This window comes from Colias croceus, chromosome 21 (genome assembly GCF_905220415.1).
Source record: "Colias croceus chromosome 21, ilColCroc2.1".
Lineage (NCBI taxonomy): Eukaryota > Metazoa > Arthropoda > Insecta > Lepidoptera > Pieridae > Colias > Colias croceus.
In genome coordinates this window covers 2,293,451-2,315,899 of record NC_059557.1, presented here as the reverse complement: position 1 = coordinate 2,315,899, position 22,449 = coordinate 2,293,451, and the positions used below count along the sequence as shown (strand labels likewise).

The 22,449-nt window shown below is 32.7% G+C and overlaps 1 protein-coding gene across 1 annotated transcript; it reads right to left on the bottom strand.

Annotated features, from left to right (window-relative positions):
* Window positions 1-1,594: 1,594 nt before the first annotated feature.
* Window positions 1,595-21,207, bottom strand: LOC123701300 (cathepsin O-like). Its single transcript, XM_045648723.1, has 7 exons — window positions 20,922-21,207; window positions 19,903-20,201; window positions 5,762-5,894; window positions 3,448-3,641; window positions 2,904-3,023; window positions 2,003-2,197; window positions 1,595-1,828 (listed from the first exon to the last, which is right to left on the bottom strand). The coding sequence occupies exons 1-6, from the start codon at window positions 21,111-21,113 to the stop codon at window positions 2,008-2,010; spliced, it is 1,128 nt and encodes a 375-aa protein (XP_045504679.1). The 5' UTR covers window positions 21,114-21,207; the 3' UTR covers window positions 1,595-1,828; window positions 2,003-2,007.
* Between the last annotated feature and the right edge of the window lie 1,242 nt (window positions 21,208-22,449).

The following is a 22,449-nucleotide window of genomic DNA, read 5'->3' as shown; positions in this document are numbered from 1 at the left end:
TCATAATTTACTCCCCTTGAGAAATTTCTGAGAGAAAACATTGGAATGGAATGTTATAAATTGTCTCGAGTTTCAAATTACAATAACAATAATCAATTTTAATACAGTAGTTACGAATATAAATTTAATAATTCGAATTCTAATACAAAATTGTAATGTTAAACTTGTATAAATTAGTCTTTTAGTTTCTTATTTTAAAGCTTAGCCATAAATGATAGATATTTGTATTCTTACAATAGTAATAACTTAAATAATAGGAATGTCATGTGGATACTTAAAATAGAATATTAAATAGAGATTTTTTTTAATATCAACTAAATACATTGAATAATAATAACAACATTAAAAAAATCCTTTTGTTTCTTTATTTTCAAAATAATATGCTTGTTTTTCGAAATTTCAAACGGACGGATCGAATAATTATTGATTACAATTTAGTTCAATAGACGAACAGAAAATATAATTTAATGTATTAAATGGTTATTATAAAATATAATATGTGTAATAATTAATGATAAATATGTAAATGAAACAATAATATACTTAATACAATATAAAACGTAATAACTAAGTAATGATATACTAACTATTAATTATTATTTAAAAATAAACAATTACTTAGAGTCCTGTACTTAGAAACATCATGACATAACGTAACAAAAAAATATTCTAAATCCTATATTTATTGCAGTTTATTGCTATCTCTGTCTTTATCAACCAATAGACAAAGTGTGAAAGAGAAGGCACTATATGATCACCAATTTTAAAAATACTTTCATATTAAATTATTTTAAAACTTTCACCAATAAATATTCTTCAATAATAAATAATTATAATTTGAAGAGTACTTATTTATCAAACTAAATTTACAGTACGATTCACGAAAGATGACCACAAATGGCGGCCGTCTGCGCACGTTCACTCATGAAGAAAAGACATAAGACAAAATAATATTTTAATGTTGCTTAAGTAATTTATTTTTTATTTATTTAAAATTAAATCCGCCCGCGCCTCACCTCGCCTCCATGATAGGGACCTAAAAATTAAAATATGCCTTCTGCGTCGTGGTCATCTTTCGTGAATCTTACTGTAATGTAATCGAAAGAAAGTCAATTAATTATTCGAGATTTATTATTGAATACAATATTGTATAAGGTAACATTTTATAGTCGTTCGTCTTTTGTGACAAAAACGTTACATCTTATGTGTAAAGTTTTAAGGTACAAAATGGCAAGAGCTTAAGAATCTACTTTATATTAGTAATAATATCGAAAACACAATACACAACGAAGTTACCGTTATCCAAAAAAATAATAAATTAACATTTTACAGAATAAAATATTAATTTATTTTTCAAAATAATATGGATTTCAGTGAAAAAATAATAATTGAAACAGGCCGCATTGATCTTTTCCACTACATTTGTATAGTCCATATTTACCCGACTGTGGCCGTACCTTATCTAGAGCGGATCGTGTTAAGAAAACGAAGTATTTAAGAAAAGCAATAAATTAAACAAAATTAAGCTCAACACAATGATTATTTTAAGGTAAGTAGTTACAATGTTTTTCAAAAAAACATCTTAAATTTAAAAACACTTGTAGAGAGCAATCAAAGTAATAAAGAAAATTGATTCTTAATTATACTGTCATAAATTTAAAGAAGCTTTCAGAGAAATTAACAAACAATATTTCGAGAAAAATAAGAAATATTACGCACACAGTGGGTTTTCCTTGAGTATTAACACTTTAAGGCCACTTAACACTTTTCATTGACACCAACACTTTCCCAAAGTGACAAACACTAACACTTAGACACTTTAGAACACGTAAAGGGGTGACAGACGTACGAGTAAGTACGCGAACTTGTGGCTCGACGACCTTTTTCGCTCGTGTGTCACCCCAAGTACGCGTACTTAAAAACCGTCGAGTGTTCGTTGACGATCCAACATGTTTGAAATTTTACTCGAAGCCCGCCTTGGCTCGCACGTCTGTCACCGCCGTAACACTACACTATAACATCAACGCTAGCCACTTCATTGGCCAGGCCGCACACATTGCTCCCAATAGCGAGTTGTATATACCCGTCCAACCCAAAGCCTGTGCCCCACGAATTCTTTGCTATATAGTATGGAACTTCGGCTGTTAAATCGTAGCCTACTAATTCCACCGCGTGGTTCAAGTCTGCTGGTGCTCCACTGGAAAAAAATAACAAATAAATAAATCATTTGCCTAATTTATTATGTTTGTAAACATTCTTGTAACCTTTTAAGCCCTTGTGAAAAAGATAAATAAATGTATTTATTATTATTTTATTTATTGAACTTTCTAAGTTAAATCTTACATATACATGTAGGATTAATAGTGAAAATGAGTTTTTAGTACAAACGAGTGAATTTAGAAGTGATGGAATATGAAAAGTTTTTATGTTTTCATATTTTTTCATTGAAAACTAAAACTATATTGATCATAATATTAACACACAAAAATATGTTACGTTCGTAATTCGTATAATAAGTTCGATTACAGCATTAAAAAAGTTTAATTCAATTTAAAAATATTTCTACTTTTACGATATTACTTGTATTATTAAAATCTTATCCATAGTCTATCCAAAGAAATCTTGATAGCCAAAAGAGCAAATATCATGTTTATGCAAATAAGTGATAATCTCTTCAATATCAGTCCATCCAAGGTCAAATTTCTAACGGATTTTATATATTTATCCAAGTGTATTCATAATCCAGTTTCATTAGAGAATTTAGTATCATATTGATGACAGTAAAACAAAAATATTACCTAGTCTAGAAACATTATATACGATACTTGACTCAAATCAATAACAATAACATCTAGCTCCTCAAAATAATTAATATTCTCATGTTTTAAAGTCGGTAAAATTACCTGCAATGATACTGTATCACGCCACCAAGGTAGTTCTGCCACGTGAGAGCATTCACAGCGACCGCTACAGGACCGTGGGTTGCTATTGTGCTTAGAATCTTATCTTCTGCGCCGACTAGGCTGAAATCATAAAACATTTTTGGTTAAACATCCTTCATATATAAATATATGATTTACAGGGGTATAAAAATTTGTTTCCAACCTACCCAATATACCAATAAAATTTCATAAAAATCGGTCAAGCCGTTCGTCTCATAGGGCTTAGATAGTGATGTTATAGAAAGTGCACTTCAGTTTGCAGGTTACACTATAGCTATAATCATTGTAAGAAATTATCAAATTAACTAATAGTTTTAAACGCTTGTTTTCGAAGCTATTTGATAGGAGTCGAAATTCTCCTTAACCCAATAGATTTTCTATTGTGTCTGTGGTTCCGGGGGCTGAGTTATTAAAGCCACTGCTTACAGTATTACCGAATATCCAACAAATCTAAGGAAAGAAGAATAAATTATAATACAATTATAATCATATTTTAAAAACTCACTCATCACAAGTAAACGTCTTCACCCTGACTCCGGTCGCGTTCGCGTTCAACGCACAGACACCGTTCATCAACTTTAGCGGATATTCCTTATCACTGGCCACGGCTGTATTTGTCATTAGTAACCAATCGAGTAATAGGCATATATCCCCGCCAGCACAACCACTGTTACCTAAACCAGCGCAGTCTATTACTTCCTGGAATAAAAAAAATCAGGATAAATAATATAATTTTTAGGCCCTGCGCAATCTTTTACCTCCTGGAATAAAAAAGCCAGGATAAATAAGTATTTTGAGCTGGAGAAAGACGTCTAAATGTTTTTTCGTTTTGTAAAAATAAATAAACTGAAAAGTGTAAGCAAGTATCACAGCTTTATAGATCTGTAAAACCTACTTTGTTAAGCACATAGACTAGAAAAATCTACTAAATGTAAGTTTGTCCGCCTACCCTTCTTCAGTACGAGTATTACTTAGGATTAATAAAATAATTTTGAACAGCAGTCAAGCTCCTAGTATCGCAAGAGGACAGGACTAAATTCGAATAAAAAACAATTAAAATTGTAATTAATGTTTTACAATATTTCTTCATTTTTTTCTAATGTATGCATTTGTATTCTAAAAAGGTCGCATTCGCAATCCATTCTCTAAATAAAAATAAAAGATACCAAAGACATAAAACAGAAATTTAGACCCTAATCAATGTTATCAGAGCATATTTTCCTGTAGCAGGATAGTCCCATAAAACCAGTGCACCCATCGAGGCAGCTAATTATAATGTTACAGGGAAACCGCAAAAGTGCGAATTGCATCGAATGACCATAAGCTCGCTAAGCTTCGCGAACCTGCGGCGTGTAATATGAACGTTCTAGTGTCTGGACATGAGGGAACCCACTGTGAAACCCGCTTTGCATTGTGAATAATATATGCTATTGATTTAATGACGTTTTTATTTTCTTTTGTACCTTAGTTATCTATCATGGTATAAATACGTGAAGCAAAATTTATAACCCCTTTTTACGAAAATTGCACGGCACGATCTGCGTACTACACTCAGTATGGTCATATTTTCTTTTTTAAACATTTAACACACATATCCATATGATTTCTGCTCATGGTTATGGTCCAATTTTGCCTACTGGGCTACCAGACCATTAGTAAAATTAACAAACAGGGTGTTCCATTCCAACATAATATTTTAGAAACGATAGTCGTTACTTTCGTATGCAATGGAGATTTTCCAAATATAAGTTTCCTCTCGATATGTGCAGTGGAACGCAAGAGACATTAGAATGAGAAGGTCGTATTTCGTCCACTTCTTACTTACACGATAAGTAAGGCGATTTGTCAAGAGTCAGATTACCCATTGAATTACTGAGCCGTGGAAAATGTTGCAACTAAGAAGTGCTGAATGTAGAATTTGTATCTTGTTCACAATTTACTAGAAGTATTTTAGACCTCTATGAAGGTAAAATTTAATGTTCCTGGGCCAAATATTTTAAACTACTAAAACGACTACAAATTCATCAATCGAAATCGAAATTACAACCAATTTGCTTAATCTATTTTGTATAATAATTGAATTAAGTTCAACTAATAAAGGATCGCAAAACACCAGAAACAACCTGCAGGGCCAGCCAGTTTTGAGTTCAATGTACTCTTTTTGGATGGGATGTATAAATAAACATGTGTTTTATTTTTAACTTTTGCACAGGCTATATCCGGACCCCGTAACCAGGTCAATTCATTTTAGCAACAAGTTTTTAAAGTTATATTAACTCTGTCCGCGTCTTAATGTAAAGATTTTAAGCTATATTTTAATGATGAGTAAACTCAAAAATTAAGAATTTTTCATTATTTCTAAACAATAATGTTTGATAAATAACCAACTTGACTCCCATTCTAATGAGGTCATCGAAATTTTCAGTGCATTTCGCGTGTCAATCTTTAGTCTATTGTATCACTCACTAGAAAACTCTGCCTAGTATACGTGTAGACAGAGTTTTAGTTCTGTGTGCCTAGTGCGAGTTTTTATCGAGTACGAAACGTTACTATCGCGTTTGCGTCACAGCCGAATTAGTATCGGAAATCGAACAGCGCCCCTAGCGGACGTATGGGGAAGCTTTGATTCCCCATACAAATTTCGCTGTGACGCAGACGCGATAGTAACGTTTCGTACTCGATGAAAACTCGCACTAGGCACACGGACAGTTTTAGAATTGTGAAGACAATGTTTTGAAATTACTATTTTATCATCGTTTTTCTATTTTCTTCTTGCTTTTTTATTTTATTTTTGAGCATAAGCTTAATATTCTTCTCACCTGAACACTCAACGGTTGAAACTTCCCCGTAGAGATAGCCGCCATGGCTTCCATAGCCCCGATGGTGCTGAACGCCCAGCACGCACCACAGAGCCCTTGGTCCTTTACTGGACCGATTACACCTTGTGCCCGCCTATGGAAAAGAGAAAATAATTGAATAGACTTCCATTGGAAGGATATAGCGCTGAATATTGTTCCCTCTTAGGAGGGAAAACCAGGCAGATAGAAACGACACTAAAATTTAACATTTAGTTTTAAATTACGTGTATGTACTTAGTTTTAATTATCTTTGATTAAAGAAGACGTTTATCAAGCATGTTTAACCCTTTGGGTACGGGACTCCAAAAACGAACTAAAATGTACAGCTACAGACGCTACAGTTAATTTTCTTTTTATAAACGGTCAGTTAAAGTCAAAAAGAAGTTAAAACCAACATAAAATCTCTAGAAATATCTCTCCACATCCATACAGAATGTGAAAATTACATCCTGTATATGGACATGCAAATTAATTAAAAAAGTTATTGAAATAATTTTATCCAAACAATTTTAAGATATTTACATGGTTATCAGTTTGTCTTCTTATAATTAAAAGGATGTATAATATTAAAAGAAATTTTATTGTTTTTCGAATTTGTATTTTTTTTCAAATACACGTTCTCTGGGTAGGTTATTATTACTTAATACTTATAAACCTTTTAAGATTAGTTCGAAGTTCGAACCCAGGACCTTGTTCTGATCGGGAATAATTTGCAGACCGTATACCTATACAGTGTGTCCGGACATGACATACCGATATTTCAAGGGGCTATTCTCCAGGTATTTTTATCGACAATTCAACCCCTCTACAGTCCCATACCTCACCCCCCTCAAAATGGCCGCCATTTTAATCTTTACCTACCAATTCGGATAGTGAATTTATGAAAATTGTAATAACTTCGAAAGTGAGCGTCACAAAATACTAAATTTGGTTTTATTTGAACAATAACAAGTTGTTCTAGGGACCACTAAACAAATTTAATTGATAAGAGTGATGAAACATACTTTAAAAAATTCGAAAACACAAAAAAACATAAAAAAATTCCGAAAAAAATTACATTTCTGCACATAATTAAAAAACTAGCCCCTTATGATGATATTTTTTTATTTTATTTGATTAGTTAGTTATGTTAGCTACAAAATGACACCAAACTTGTAAGTAATAAGTAATCCGCTATAAGAAAAAAAAAACATTATTACAACTCTGACATAGGTCGAAATAAAAGTAATTTGGCATTATTTTTAAATTTTTATTATTTTTATCCTGTACTCTTCGAAAATGGAAAGGATGTAAACCTTCTCTCTTGAGCACTCTCCAAACCGCCCATCTTGACAACTGCAGTCTTGCAGCGATCCTCCTCACACTGAGTCTCGGTTCTCTGGTAATCATACTCAGAATATCTTCTTCGTCTTGCGGAGACACGAGCCGGTAACGTTCGTTGGGTGGTCTGCGAATCCCATTTTCAGCTAATCTCATGAACGTAGAGACGAATGTCCGAGCATTTGGCGTAACTCGGTTGGGATATCTTCTTCGATATTCTCGAACAGCAGCGGCAGCACTGCCATTGCAAAAACCATAAACAAAAACAATATCAGCAACATTCTGACTTGTAAATTCGTTTTTTTTTTTTTTTTTTTTGTATGGTGTTTCTCAATGTTAGCCAGAAGGGCTTCTACATTTTAACGCGGACGCGGGGGTGAACTGAAGGTTCACCCTGGTAGCGACATGCACAAGGGCGTCCCCCCTTGACGGGGACTTAAATTCGTTGCGAGAACGATTTGCCATTGTAAAGTTCACAAAAAAACGCTTTAATTTAAGGATAACGTAAAACACAGTGGAGATAGTAGAGAACAAAGTTGACGTGCGATCACAACGCGTAGCGAGGGACAACAACTAGTCAACATAACTGTAACTAGTTTGATAACCATCCGGACGTTTCCGTAGCAATGTCTCGCTCACACTCATAACACATTTGTAATTTCCTACCTGTTCACTCTAGGAATATAGGGTCGGATCCGCTACCTGGAATGGGACTGCTTTCGTAAGGTCATTGTTTTTTTATGAGATTTGTAAAAAATAATTCATATTAGGTCAGCAAATTTGGTGTCATTTTGTAGCTAACATAACTAACTAATTAAATAAAATAAAAAAATATCATCATAATGGGGCTAGTTTTTTAATTATGTGCAGAAATGTAATTTTTTTCGGATTTTTTTTATGTTTTTTGTGGTTTCGAATTTTTTAAAGTATGTTTCATCACTCTTATCAATTAAATTTGTTTAGTGGTCCCTAGAACAACTTGTTATTGTTCAAATAAAACCAAATTTAGTATTTTGTGACGCTCACTTTCGAAGTTATTACAATTTTCATAAATTCACTATCCGAATTGGTAGGTAAAGATTAAAATGGCGGCCATTTTGAGGGGGGTGAGGTAGGGGACTGTAGAGGGGTTGAATTGTCGATAAAAATACCTGGAGAATAGCCCCTTCAAATATCGGTATGTCATGTCCGGACACACTGTATAATATTACCAATACCATTTTAATTTTTGATTTGTCTATTTGTTTTAAAAAGTTGAATGAAATACTGTTCTAGTTACTATATTCTCAAAATAAACTCGTCAAACAAGATTATTAAGGTACATTACCATAAATTAACCGGTCTTGGTATCAGTTACAATTATATTTGAAACTGCAAAATTACCGGCCGCGGCGTGATGATGAAAATTAATTATTTTGTATACCTATCTATTACCTATAGGTAGTCCTTTGAAGACAATGTTATTCTTATAGCGGTTTACCGCTATAATTTTTATAATTTTTAAATTATGATACAATAAAATTCAAAAGACTAAACACCTTTGTGTTCCATAACGTATTAAAAGATAAGGATTGAATAAAACTATATTCATTAAAAACCTGATAACCTTGATCGGGATCAAATTCTTAAGACGCCTTGTTATTTTACGTAAAATATTCTTTATATTTCAAATTAACTAATATGATAACTGTATTAATTCATTCTGCATTATGCATTATGTATTTCATTCATGAAAAAATACTTTTGCTTTTTCTTCCGATACTTTTTCCTGTTATACTTACATACATAATTTCTATGAATTATTTTATTATACCGGTTATCTTATTTGTATGGACGTGATTTGTGACTAACACATTACACAACATAGACCTATGTTACCTGTATAAAATTATTGATTGGGCCTGTAATTTAGTAGGTATGCAAGGAATTTATAGGTTGGAATGGGGTACCTACTTTCTAAGGGTAGGTACTTTATATTTATACCACACGTTGACAAACTAGATATTTAGATTATAATTACGGACACAGGACAGGTGATGTTTATTATTTGTAATAAATTAGATGGATTAAAGATTATAATACCATGTAAATTATGCATTATGATTTATGGATAGTCTTAACGATGTTGAGATAAATACGAAAACGAGTTTTTAATTGGTACACTTCGTTTTATTTTCCTATAGCGCAGCGTGATAAAGTTCAATTTACCTTACTAAAAAGTTAGTTTTTTGTTTTTATCCTTTCTACTTTATTATAAATGCCAAAGTTTGAGAGGATGGATGGAAGGATGGAGGGATGTTTGTTATTCTTTCCCGCAAATAGGTAGGTACTACTAAACCGATTACAATGAAATTTGGTATGTAGGTATCTGAAGACCCAGGAAGAGACATACCTAGGCTACTTTTTATCCCACAGGAATGGGAACAATGCGGGTTTTTCTTTGAAAACGCAGTTGGAAATCTTATTGTTTCCTATGAGATAGGTATCGTAAGGATGGATTACGATGACGTAATGAAATGTACCTATGTACTTAGGTATTTCACAATTATAAATATATAAAAACATGTTATATAACTAGTAAATCTTTGTAAATTAAATAAGAAGCGATGCATAATTCCGGATAAAAAATATCGGTTTACATAATATCATGTATCGTTGGTATAATACGATCATGTGCATTTTAACTCCTTAGCGATTTAAAAATGGCGCCGAGTTCAAAGGTCAACCTTCTACTTCGCAACAAGGAAATCTGTTGATATTATAATATTATTGTTATTGTATCTAGCTAACTCACATAATAACCGTAGGGTATCCATTTCGCTGTGGTTCAAATAAAATTTTAGCAAACGTCAGTTAAATGTACGCAATATTTATTTTTAATTGAAGCAGATTTGTATTATTTAATGATAAAACAGCCACATTACATACCTAACAGTAAACAAAAAATTAAATAACAACATGAATGGCATACCTAGTTAATGACCCTAATTATATAATACTAGGTATGCCGCGCAGTTATATTATACCCAAGGGCAAAAGTAATAATAATAATAATAAAGTAGAAAGGCAGGTGCCATAGTTTCCCATAGTCCACAGTACCAGTCCATTTAGCATCCCAATCCATAGCCCAATTATTAAATTTCCATACCCTGCAATAGTCCTACATCGGCCGCGGACTGCCTAGGGCTGTATCTCTATAGTGCAGTCATGGGCAGGCTGCGGCTGGTGTCCCACAACACATTAAAATTCTCGAAAGGGCCTCTGCGTGTTGGATCCGTGTCCCCACGTAAGCCTTCCAAAGATCCGGGTACCGTCCTTCTGGTGGTACCCGAGTATTATGGAAATGAGAAACATAATAATAATAATAATAACCCCCCCATGGGATCACCTTGTCGTGGTGGGGGGGCTTACGGGTACTGGGAACAGGATATTGTGGTCTAAACATCTTTCCACCTAATAATTATCACACCTACCTAAACCAACGATCCCAAACGTTGACGTTAAGTTAGACACACCCATTTTATGGAGAAAAATATGGATAGTACAAATAAAAGATATAATTTGCGGCCGCTGCCCGGGGGTCGTCGGGGCACATCTGGAGCCAACGCTGGATGTGACAGCATGCGAACCGTTGGCGACGGGGGACTGAGCAGGCGGGTTCCCCTCGAACAATGGACGACAGCCGACCGATCATCATCACCATCATCCATTGCATCATCTGAACATTCCCTTTTTTCCAATGCCCCATCACCATCCTCTACTCATACTCTCTTTCGTTCCTCTACTTCCTCCCCCTCTTCCGATTATTCCTTATATTCTACAAGGACAACAACTGTTGTGCAGGAGGCATTAGCCATCGACCCTGCACCCACTGTTGGCCAAATACGTGCGCGAAAAAAATGGACTGAAGATATGAACCGATTCATATGGCGCACATACCTTATAATAACTAAATGTGAGACTACACAAATGAATAACTACCTGGAATCTCTTCATCTACAATTTAATAGTAAATACCCAAACATGCAGGCCACTCGACAAAGAATAGGCGATCAAAAAAGAGCGATTTTACGAAATAAGCTACTACCACAAGAAACACTAGATCAAATTTATAATGAAGTTACAAAACAAATACAAACTACACAGAACAGTTATACAACACCCCACAATACAAATGAATCCACACAACAAACATCCATAAATTCCACACAAAATACAAGAATGAAGTGGACAGACGAAATGAATGAAGAAATTATCAGAAGCTACTTAACCGTAACTGAATTAGAATCCGATTTGACAGCCTACCGAAGTAAGTTACATGCTATGTTTATAGAAAAACTACCACATTTGTCACACATCTCAGAACAAAGAATTGCAGATCAAAGACGAATCATATTTAGAAATAAGTTATTTGCACATAAAATATGTGAACTTAGAAAAGAGGTTGAACAAAAGTTATTGGTATCAAATACTAACCTATCGTGCAACATACAACCGGCAATAACTGACGATACTAATTTTAGTTTAAATGAAGAAGTAATAGACACTTTAAACACACTTACACGCCAAGATTCAGGAATTCAATCACACATCGATACATCTATCCCAAATATTTCACACGATAGTCACTTATATAGTAAAATTGAAACTGAATTTAATAATGCAATAGAACGCTTTAAGAATGTTAACCCAGAAACAAGACCATACATACCAAAACAAAAGCCATCACGAAAACTCTCTCAAATTATAAGTCACCTTAACACAACGGTTATCCCGAAAACTTTAAATCATGAGTTAGATTTTTGTTCACTTCACACTATCATTTATTCGGCTGCTTATACTGCAGCCCTTTGTAATGGAACAAAGTTTTATAGTAATCAAAATATAGATAATACCAGCAAAAACAGAAAACCCACTTGGCAAAGAAGAATCGAAAGCAAAATAAAAAAATATAGACTCGAAATAGGCAGATTAACACAATTCATAGCAGGAAATAGAAACAACAAAATCATTAAAACTGTTAACGAAATAAAACTAAAATACCGTTCACATTCCCAACACGAGGAGCCAAACACAGAACCGCAACATTTTCTTGACACTTTAAAGCAAAAGTTAAATGTAGCCTCATGTAGATTAAAAAGATACACCAATTGTACAAAACGTAAACAACAAAATTTTACCTTCGTAAATAATGAGAAGCTTTTCTATAGAACCCTTAGCGACAATCGTTCTGAAACTATTCAGACTTTTGACGCACCATCATCGCAAGAATTTCATAAATTTTGGGCCGATTTATGGGAGAATCCGGTAGAACATAACACTAACGCCACATGGTTAACAAAAACTTCTGATACAACTCACATAACGTCAATGGAGTTTGATAACCTTCCCATAGACACTTTCCTTCAAGTTATCAATCGCACTCACAACTGGAAAGCCCCTGGAACTGACAACATACACAACTACTGGTACAAGAAACTCACATGCACACAACCATTTATTCACGCCCACATAAACAAATTTATACATTCACCAGACATGTTACCTGAATTTATTCTACATGGAGTAACATACATGATACCAAAAGGTGGAGACCCCCAAAACCCTGCAAATTACCGACCAATAACGTGTTTACAGACTATATATAAAATAATAACAGGATGTATTAGTCACCTAATTTACCACCATCTTGATACCCATCACATACTCGCGGAACAACAAAAGGGTTGTAGAAAAAACAGACAGGGTTGTAAGGAACAGTTAACTATAGACGCAATCGTAATGAAACAGGCACAAACCAAAAACAGAAACATTCACACTATGTACATTGATTATAAGAAGGCGTTTGATTCTATTCCTCACAGTTGGTTACTTCAAATTCTAGAACACTATAAAATTCATCCTATGCTTCAATCATTTCTAGGTACAGCCATGCTTCACTGGCAAACCAAGCTTAAATTACAATATCAAAATGTATCATTAACTACAGAATCGATTAAAATCCAAAGGGGTATCTTCCAGGGAGATGCCCTCAGTCCACTGTGGTTTTGCATTGCCCTTAATCCATTGTCAGAATTACTAAATAACACTAATTTAGGTTTTAAATTAAAACATAATGGTTCATACTTCACTCTTTCACATTTACTATATATGGACGATATCAAAATATACGCCACAAATAGCCAGGAACTTAAAAAACTTGCAGACATTACACAGACATTCTCTACAGATATTAAAATGCAGTTTGGGGTGGACAAGTGCAAAATACATTCAGTTATTAAAGGAAAATCACAATATAATACATATTTACTTGATAGCGGTGAGCAAATTGAACCCATGGACGAATACAGTACATATAAATATTTAGGTTTCCATCAGTCAAGGCAAATTCATCAAAAACGGGCGAAATTAGATTTAATAAAAAAATTTAAAGTAAGACTTAACCAAATATTACGAACACAACTTCATTCACGCAACACTGTTAAAGCTATAAACTCCTACGCGATACCAGTTCTTACTTACTCTTTTGGGATTATAAATTGGTCCCAAACAGATTTATTAAAATTACAACGTATAATCAACACACACATGACAGCACACAGAAAACACCATCCTAGGACATGCATACAACGCCTTACATTGCCACGCTGCGATGGAGGGCGCGGTTTAATTGACATTCAGAATTTGCACAATAATCTAATAGTAAAACTAAGAACATACTTTCAAATCATGTCAGAACGTTCACAATTACATAAATACGTTACAGAAATAGACACTAAACTAACCCCACTTAATTTAAGTAATAAAAACTTTCAGCCCAAATTATACAATAAACAACAGAAACTGAATTTGTGGTCACAGAAATCTCTACATGGGAGACATCATGCCGACCTTGGTCAACAACACGTGGATAGAGATGCATCGAACGAATGGCTGAAGCGTGGCGAACTGTTCCCGGAGACTGAAGCTTTCATGATCGCCATTCAGGATCAAGTCATAGATACCCGCAATTATCAAAAACATATCATCCGCGTTCCTAACTTGCACACTGATTTGTGCAGAAGATGTCATAGTAGCTCGGAAACTATCCAACATATCACCGGTGCTTGCAAATCCATAGTACAAACGGACTACAAACATAGACACGATCAGGTGGCAGCGATCATACATCAAAATTTAGCTCACAAACATTCCTTTGTTTCCAAAAAAATCGCCTACTACAAATATAAGCCTAACACAATCCTCGAAAATGACTCTATTAAAATTTACTGGGATAGAACAATCATTACAGATAAGACTATACATTTTAACAGGCCGGACATAACAGTATTTGACAAAACTAAAAACACAGTATTACTGATTGATATAGCAGTATGTAACACACACAATCTTCTTAACACATACACTGAAAAAATGTCAAAATATATTGAGCTCGCTACTGAAATTAAACGACAATGGCAAGTACACACTGTTAACATCATCCCCATTGTAATATCTACAACCGGTGTCACCCCAAAGTCACTCATTTCAAATCTGAAAATACTCCAAATGCCGTTATCTACACTTTCACTTATACAAAAAGCAGTCATTCTTAACACCTGTCGTCTCACAAGAAAATTTCTTAGCAATACACCTACATCTACTTAAGTATCATGTAAACCAATGCACTTGGCTCAGGCCCGTGTATTGGTTTTAATTTTACCCTCGAAAGAGGAGAAAAAATAAATATAAAGAGAAAAATAATAATAAATCCTTTATTTGCATTTAAACATGGTATTTTAAGGTGTTATAACTTACAATATAATGTTACAGCATGTTTAGCCGTTATTTAACAGCGTGCAAAATTATTTTATTACATAATATCTATATTCAAAGTATCCAATTAATTTGTCATTCATTCACATTATTCATTATACAATAAAAATTTCAAAATTTATTATACCTAACATACATCATAAAAATCAAGAAACAAATATACAATCATGAGTCCAAAAATTCCTTAACACTATAAAAACATTTCTGTTGAAGCCATTCGTTAAGTTTTTTTAGAAATAATTTAGAGTCTAAGTTTTTTAATTTAGTTTGTACCTTATTATATATTATTACACTCATACAAAGACAATTTTTATTATATTTTTTTAGTCGAGGATTATCTTTTAAAATTAATTTATTTGCATCTCTGCGACTACGGCTATTTAAATCACTTGCTTTTTTGTATAGGTACATATGTTTAGTCACAAACACGCACATCTCATAAATGTAAAGAGATGGTAAAGGCAGCAGACAATGTTTTTTAAATATCGGTTTGCATGACTGGTCCGACCTCATACCATATAAAGCCCGTATACATCTCTTTTGAGCCAGAAATGCTCTTATTATATTAGTACTATTACCCCAAATCACAAGTCCATAACGTAAAACAGATTCCACATAAGCATGATAAGAAATAAGTGCGGTTTTTACGTTTGTAACACTTCTTACTTGCCTTAATGCAAAAACAAATTTATTTAATCGACTACAAACATTTTCTATGTGTAATTTCCAGTCTATATTAGTATCTATTGTTACACCTAGAAACTTTATATCATTGTTTGATTCAATTTTAGGAATGTCAAAGTTTAATTTATTAAATTGTAAATATTTTGATTTGTCCAGATTTATTTTTAAATCATTACTGTCAAGCCATTTTATTATGTTGTCAATACTATAATTAATGTCATTTATGTGGTCATGAATATTATTTTTGTCAGAAGTTACAATTAAAGAAATGTCGTCAGCAAATAAAATGCACTTGTGATTTGTTACATTTACTATGTCATTTACGTATAATACAAAAAGAATGGGGCCAAGGACACTGCCTTGTGGTACGCCATATTTTATTATTTCATAGTTTGAAAAATAATGCGTTATTTCATCGTCTTTATTTACTTTAGAAACTACTACACACTGCTGCCTATTTTGAAGGTAAGATGTTATCCAGTGTAGCGTTTGCCCCCTTATACCATACAATTCTAATTTTTTTAATAGTTTAAAGTGTGACACGAAGTCGAACGCTTTGGATAGGTCAAGGAAAAGAGCTGTAGTTAGTTTGTTTTGATTTACGCTACCTAAAACTTCATCCATCAGGGAGTATATAGCCAAAGTGGTTGATTTATTTTTCTGAAACGCATTCTGATCCTTAACAATAATATTGAATTTATTGCAAAAATTAATCAACCTTTTATGCATACACTTTTCAAATATTTTTGATAGAATGGGTACCAAGGTAATAGGACGATAGTTATTTACGTCATGTTTGTTTCCTTTCTTAAATAACGGCTTTACTATCGATTTTTTTAGAGCCTCTGGAAAAATCCCCAACAAAAAGGAGGCGTTTATAAGATAGGTGAGAACATCTAAAATTTCAGCGATACATGACTTTATCACTTTAGTATTTAATCCATCATAACCCACAGAGCCAGTCGATTTCAAAGAATTTACTATTATCTTTACTTCATCAGTCGTCATGGGATTTAGAAACATAGTATTCGCATTGAAACTAATATTACTTTTATACCTCATAAAATTGTCATTTGTAATGGTTGAAACTGAATTTATATAATGTGTATTAAAAGTATTTGCAATATGTGTAGGGTCTGTAATTGTAATATTGTTGTATGTTATTTTATCTATGAAATCTATGGTTTTTTGATTAACAACTTCATTTTTTATAACTTTCCAAACTGCTTTAGTTGTATTAGCACTGTTATGTATAAATTTAATGTTAGCTAGTTTTTTTGACTTATAAATACATTTTTTCAAGACATTCGAGTATTTCAGATATCTAATTTTATTACATGCATTTTTTGCTTTATAGTAATTGCATCGAAGTAGACGCTTTGTTTTACAACTTTTTCTTAGACCCTTACTGATCCAATTTTTAGGTACATTTCCGATAGTGTTCAGTTTGATTTTAATATACGGAAAGCAAAGGTTATAAAAAAGGCACAAATGTTCAAGAAATGTATTAAATGATGCGTTAAAATCTATCTCTTCATAAACACAAGCCCAGGAGAGACTATTTAGACATTCTCTGAACTTTTTTATGTTATCGAGGCTATAGTCTCTTTTAAAAGTATAATGAGGGGTGGAGAGGCGTTTAGTGGTATTTGTTGGAAAACTTATTAATTGTGCTGTCTCATGATCTGATAAATAAAGAGGCAAAACAGACGCAATTGCATTTGATATATTACTTAATATATGATCTATACAGGCTTTTTTTCGAGTTGGAACGTTAATATGGATATTCAAATTAAAGTTTTTCATTAAATGCTTAAAATCATCCGCGACTTTGCCTTTCCTTAAGGTGTCAATATTTAAATCTCCGGTAAGAACAAATTTTGTTTTTGATTTGTATTTTAAAATTAAATCATGTAAAAGTCGGTCAAGTCTATTCAAAAACGAATACGGATCTGATAGAGGTGTTCGATAGACACAAATAATTATTAATTTTATGCTTGGAATCTCCACACCACATATTTCAAATACATTCTGTGAAGCATATTGATTAAGAAATAGTAGTTCTTTAAATTGTAAATTGTTTTTTAGTAGAATGCATGATCCACCGCGTTTCTGATCACGGCAGAAACATGCTGCCATAATATAATTATTAATTTTAAAAAAACATTCATAGCCCTTTTTTAAAAATGTTTCAGTAAGGCATATGACATCTGGATAGCAATCAACAAGTTTTAATTCATTTATCGTTAATTCTAAAATTTCCTTTTTTGATAAAATACTAGCTATATTTTGATGAAAAATTTTAAAATTTGTAGGAGTGGCTTTATACGCGAAAAAACTTACTTTTAACGTTTATTTCTTTCTCTATATTACTGTTTAAATTATAAACTACGTCTTTGGTATGAGTGCAATGATTACGATTTTTAGACCAATAGTAGGGAAGCGTACCTTTTTTGGGCTCACAATGTGCTGTATTTTTTTTGTCGGTTTTATCCTTAATTATTTTTATCAGATTAGATGGTTTAATAATATATTCGTTATCATAATCAATTGAATCGATATAGAAATTAATGGATTTACAAACATTAAAGAATCTAAAGTTATTACTACAATTTATAAAGTTACAATTTTTATACCACCTACACATTCTATTAATACTATCATTTAATTTATACAGATTCAAGTAATTGTTATTTTTGACATTCAATACAATAATAGAATTTTTATCAAATTTTTGTAAAACACTCTGCAAACATGAAAGTACCATATTTGGGTTTTGATCATTTTCACCAATACACAATATTATTTTATCATGAGCCGTCAAATTTAAGTTAATACAGTTCTTAATAATCTCCTCGCTGCAAGCATTTGGTTTTATTTCAGCGTACACTTGATATTGTTTGTACGAAGTGTTGTATCTAGAAGAATCTAATGCTGCAGCTAAACCTGAACACTGCTGAGTTCCATAAATATATATTTTTCTACGAGATACACACGGTGCTGGACTGCAGACAAGCGTTGATTTTTTCGCCAACCGTGGAACATCCACTTTGAAATTTTGTAAACGTTCAGTGATCGACAGTATTTCTTTACATGCCATATCTAAATTGCATTGTAGTTGCATAATTTTTCGCTCCAGATATTCCAATTTAATTGTATCACTGAAATGGACACGTTTATCAGCCACAGGTGAATTTTGTAATGATTGACTAGACAGTATAGGAAGTACATTTGGGCATAAAGATGAATTTCGCCTGTTTGTATGAACTGGTTGTGTATTTTTCGGGGGATATTCTTGAGGGTGAGTATCAGAAGAGTTTTTTTCTTTTTCTGGGGACTTGTCGGAGTTTGGATGCGCACTTTGTTGTTTAAGATGCATATTTTCCGATGTTAAAGAGTCAATCTTTTTTAGGGCGTTCTGTAATTCAATATTTAGTTTTTGTATTTCATCTTTAAGACTCTCGATTTCATCGTAGCTGTTTGTAGAGATGTCTTGTAGGCTTCTTGATTGAGAGTTTGGTGTGAGTGATGTGAAAGAAAGGTTTAGGGATTCTGAGGATACATTTATTCTCCTTTTCCTTAAGGTTACGTTGCTGACACACAATTTCTTCTCTGCATTTTCCATTTCTGAGTGTTAATGAGCTTTTTTTATATATATCTAGTTATTGAATTGACGTTTTTATTGTAATTCATAAATTTATTTATTTAATTTAATTTAGCGCGCTAAGTAAGTAGGTACATATTTCAAAAACCGTCACTGCTTAGTATTATCAAAAACCATTCAGTGGTTTTTGCGTGAAAGAGTAACATACATACAATACAATATCAACATTCTTACAAAATTTCGCGTGATTATGTAAGGGGGTGTGGATTGAATTGACCATATTAAAGTGATGTTCATTCAGTGTGATATAAAGAGCACTTTCATCATATCAACGTCAATTTATATCACAATATTCAATTGATAAATGGTAGAGCTTGTAAATTTCAATGTATATAAGTACAATGCACATACTAAACTTATTTGGTAATTTCTGGATAAGCTTTATATTGATAGACTTATTATTAAAGACACCGGTTCATCCTACTAAATTTAGTAGAATTCTTTTAATATTAAATAGAAGACTTAAAAGATGATACAGTTTATATTTGCCTCTCTCCTATCATCATCCCGCGGTCTCAATAGTATGATACTTTAATAACATTAGTCAAACACACGGGTCTAACTAGTTGTTTCAGCTTAAAAAATAACAAACATCCATCCACATACTGAAATAACTTACCAATCAACTTGAAGTGGCAACGCTGCTCTTTTATTCCGTATAATAATGTACACATTATCGTGAGATTCATTTGGCGTGCGACCTTGTTGATTTCCAACCCTGTATCTATTCCTATCATGGTTATCTGTATCGTCCCAGGTCTTAGTAGACTGTCGTCTATTCGGCTGCTCATCAGATAGATGTATTTCTTCAAACTCTGCTTTGGACATATCTGACAAGTGAGTTAAACCATATTTAGCTCTTTGCTGTTCTGGCCCTCGCGATTTTGAGTTCAGATCGTCTATTTCCATTACGGAAGCCTGTAAAGATATAGGATTATAAACACTTGCGTTCAGTTCTTGGCTCTTTGTTAATTAAATTATTGCGAGTAATCTACTTATGGTAGGTATTATTTAAAATATTTCTATTAACTATTATGAGCATAAAATTGTTATATATAAGAAATAGTTTATATTTCTTGCATTTTAAAAATTTCATATATTTTATACTTAATTATTGGATAATAATTTATTCTTATATTATTGATAATGTATATTGATTCCTAAATTCTAGTACTATCCTTAAACATTATTAATGAGTATAAAACAAAGTAACTACTTTCACTTATATACTCATTATATTGCTGTTGTGAGTGTTAATAGTTTTCCTTCACACAGGTATAACAAATAAATTCCTCAGCTCTGTGATAAGTATAATAATGTATTTAACTATTTAAAAGCTGATTACTTCTGTATGTGTAAAAAAACAAACTAATGAGATGTGAAATTGTTGTAAGAAATTTCACCATAAATATGACATAATAATAATTATTCCTACTATTAAAAAGGTATTAACTTGTAATTATTATTATTGGAAATGACATTACTTAGTTACATTTAGATAATCTTTGATACGACAACTTTTTCTCAAGCAAATTGTTGACAAACAATTAACATAGTATTGTTAAATGCACGAATAAATTGCAATAATTCACTTATAGTAGAAACTCAACTGAATACTCAATTTGCTAAGAAACTCACCACGAAGTGCTCAAATCTTGTTTCATATTCCGCTGGGTTGTTTTTATAAGTTTTATTGTACTTCTGAACATATTCTTCAAACATTGGCCGTAACTCCTCTTTACTCCTACCTCCGGGATAGGAAAGAGGTATTACAACGAATAATAAGCACGCCAAAGCAAAGGCGAGAACCCAGTTCCACCATTTTTTCATTATAAAAAATTGTTGTAAACTTGCGAGTCCGCAAGTTTAAACACACACACAAGATACGTTCCGCCGCCAACGCACTCAACTTTCGAATGATTAATTAGTGGTGTGCGGAATCGATTATCATTAATCGATTAATCGATTGTCAAGATGATCGTTTGCAATCGATTATCATTTCGATACAATCGATTGGGAGTAAGCCATTTAAGTTATGGTAACCCTACACAACAAACACGTGGCAATAGCTTGTCTGCTGGATCCACGTTTTAAAAAACTCGGTTTCGGTACGGATAGTAATGCAACAAATGCCCAACACCGTTGTCTTGAAGAACTAATTTATCTCAGAAACAGCACTCAAGGGACTATAGTGAGCTAGTAATTACACAATCACAACAACTTGAGCAAGTAACTGCAAAACCATCGATCTGGGATCATTTTGAGCGAAGGAAATCAAATTTTATTGCAACATCTACATCTTCAACTGAAAATATAATAACATTACGACAATACTTAGAATTACCTCTACTTGCAAGGACAAGAGATCAGTTGACAAATTTAAGGAGGAGCAGCCTGCTGCCAAAGCATCTAGATTACATCATTTTTTAAATGCTAACTGGTCACTGATTGGGAATTATTGATGTATTTGTTTGATTTTTAATATCTAGTAGTTTTATTTTAAATAAATATGTGATTTAATTCAGTTTTGTTTCATTTTTGTAATCTGGAGGTAAGACAATGTAAATTTTTTTATTTCGAACAAGATAATCGATTAATAATCGATTATCTTGGTTCGCATAATCGATTAATCGATTAGATAAATAATCGAATCGGCACAGCACTGTGATTAATTGAGGAAGAGAGGAAGGCGGCAGCGGGCAGCGGGCGCCGGGCAGGTGGCAGGTGCCACAGAACAGTAAAAACTGCAGGTGCCTGGTGCACAGATAATAACAAAGACATGACAAGGTTCAATTGACTTTGACAGTTGACAGAAGTGTAGACACAGAGTAGTAATATTCTGCGATTCCTATATCTCTCAACTATGTAAACTTCTTAATTCTTTTAGTATAGGATTGAATAGAAATAAGCGTCGTAAGCTGAAAATAGATGAGACATTTCAATAAAAAATGCTTTATAGTCAATAATTTGCATTACATTAAACGTATAAAGGTGGAATGAAATATTATAAAATATTAGAAGCAATATTTCATTCTATTACATTCCATCCTGTCTTATGGATTCATATTTCGTATTTATTCGTTTCATAAGATAATTAAGCTTTGTAGTTTGTACTGAACTTAAGGATGATAGGATAGGAATGATAGGATTTTCAAAATAAAACCAC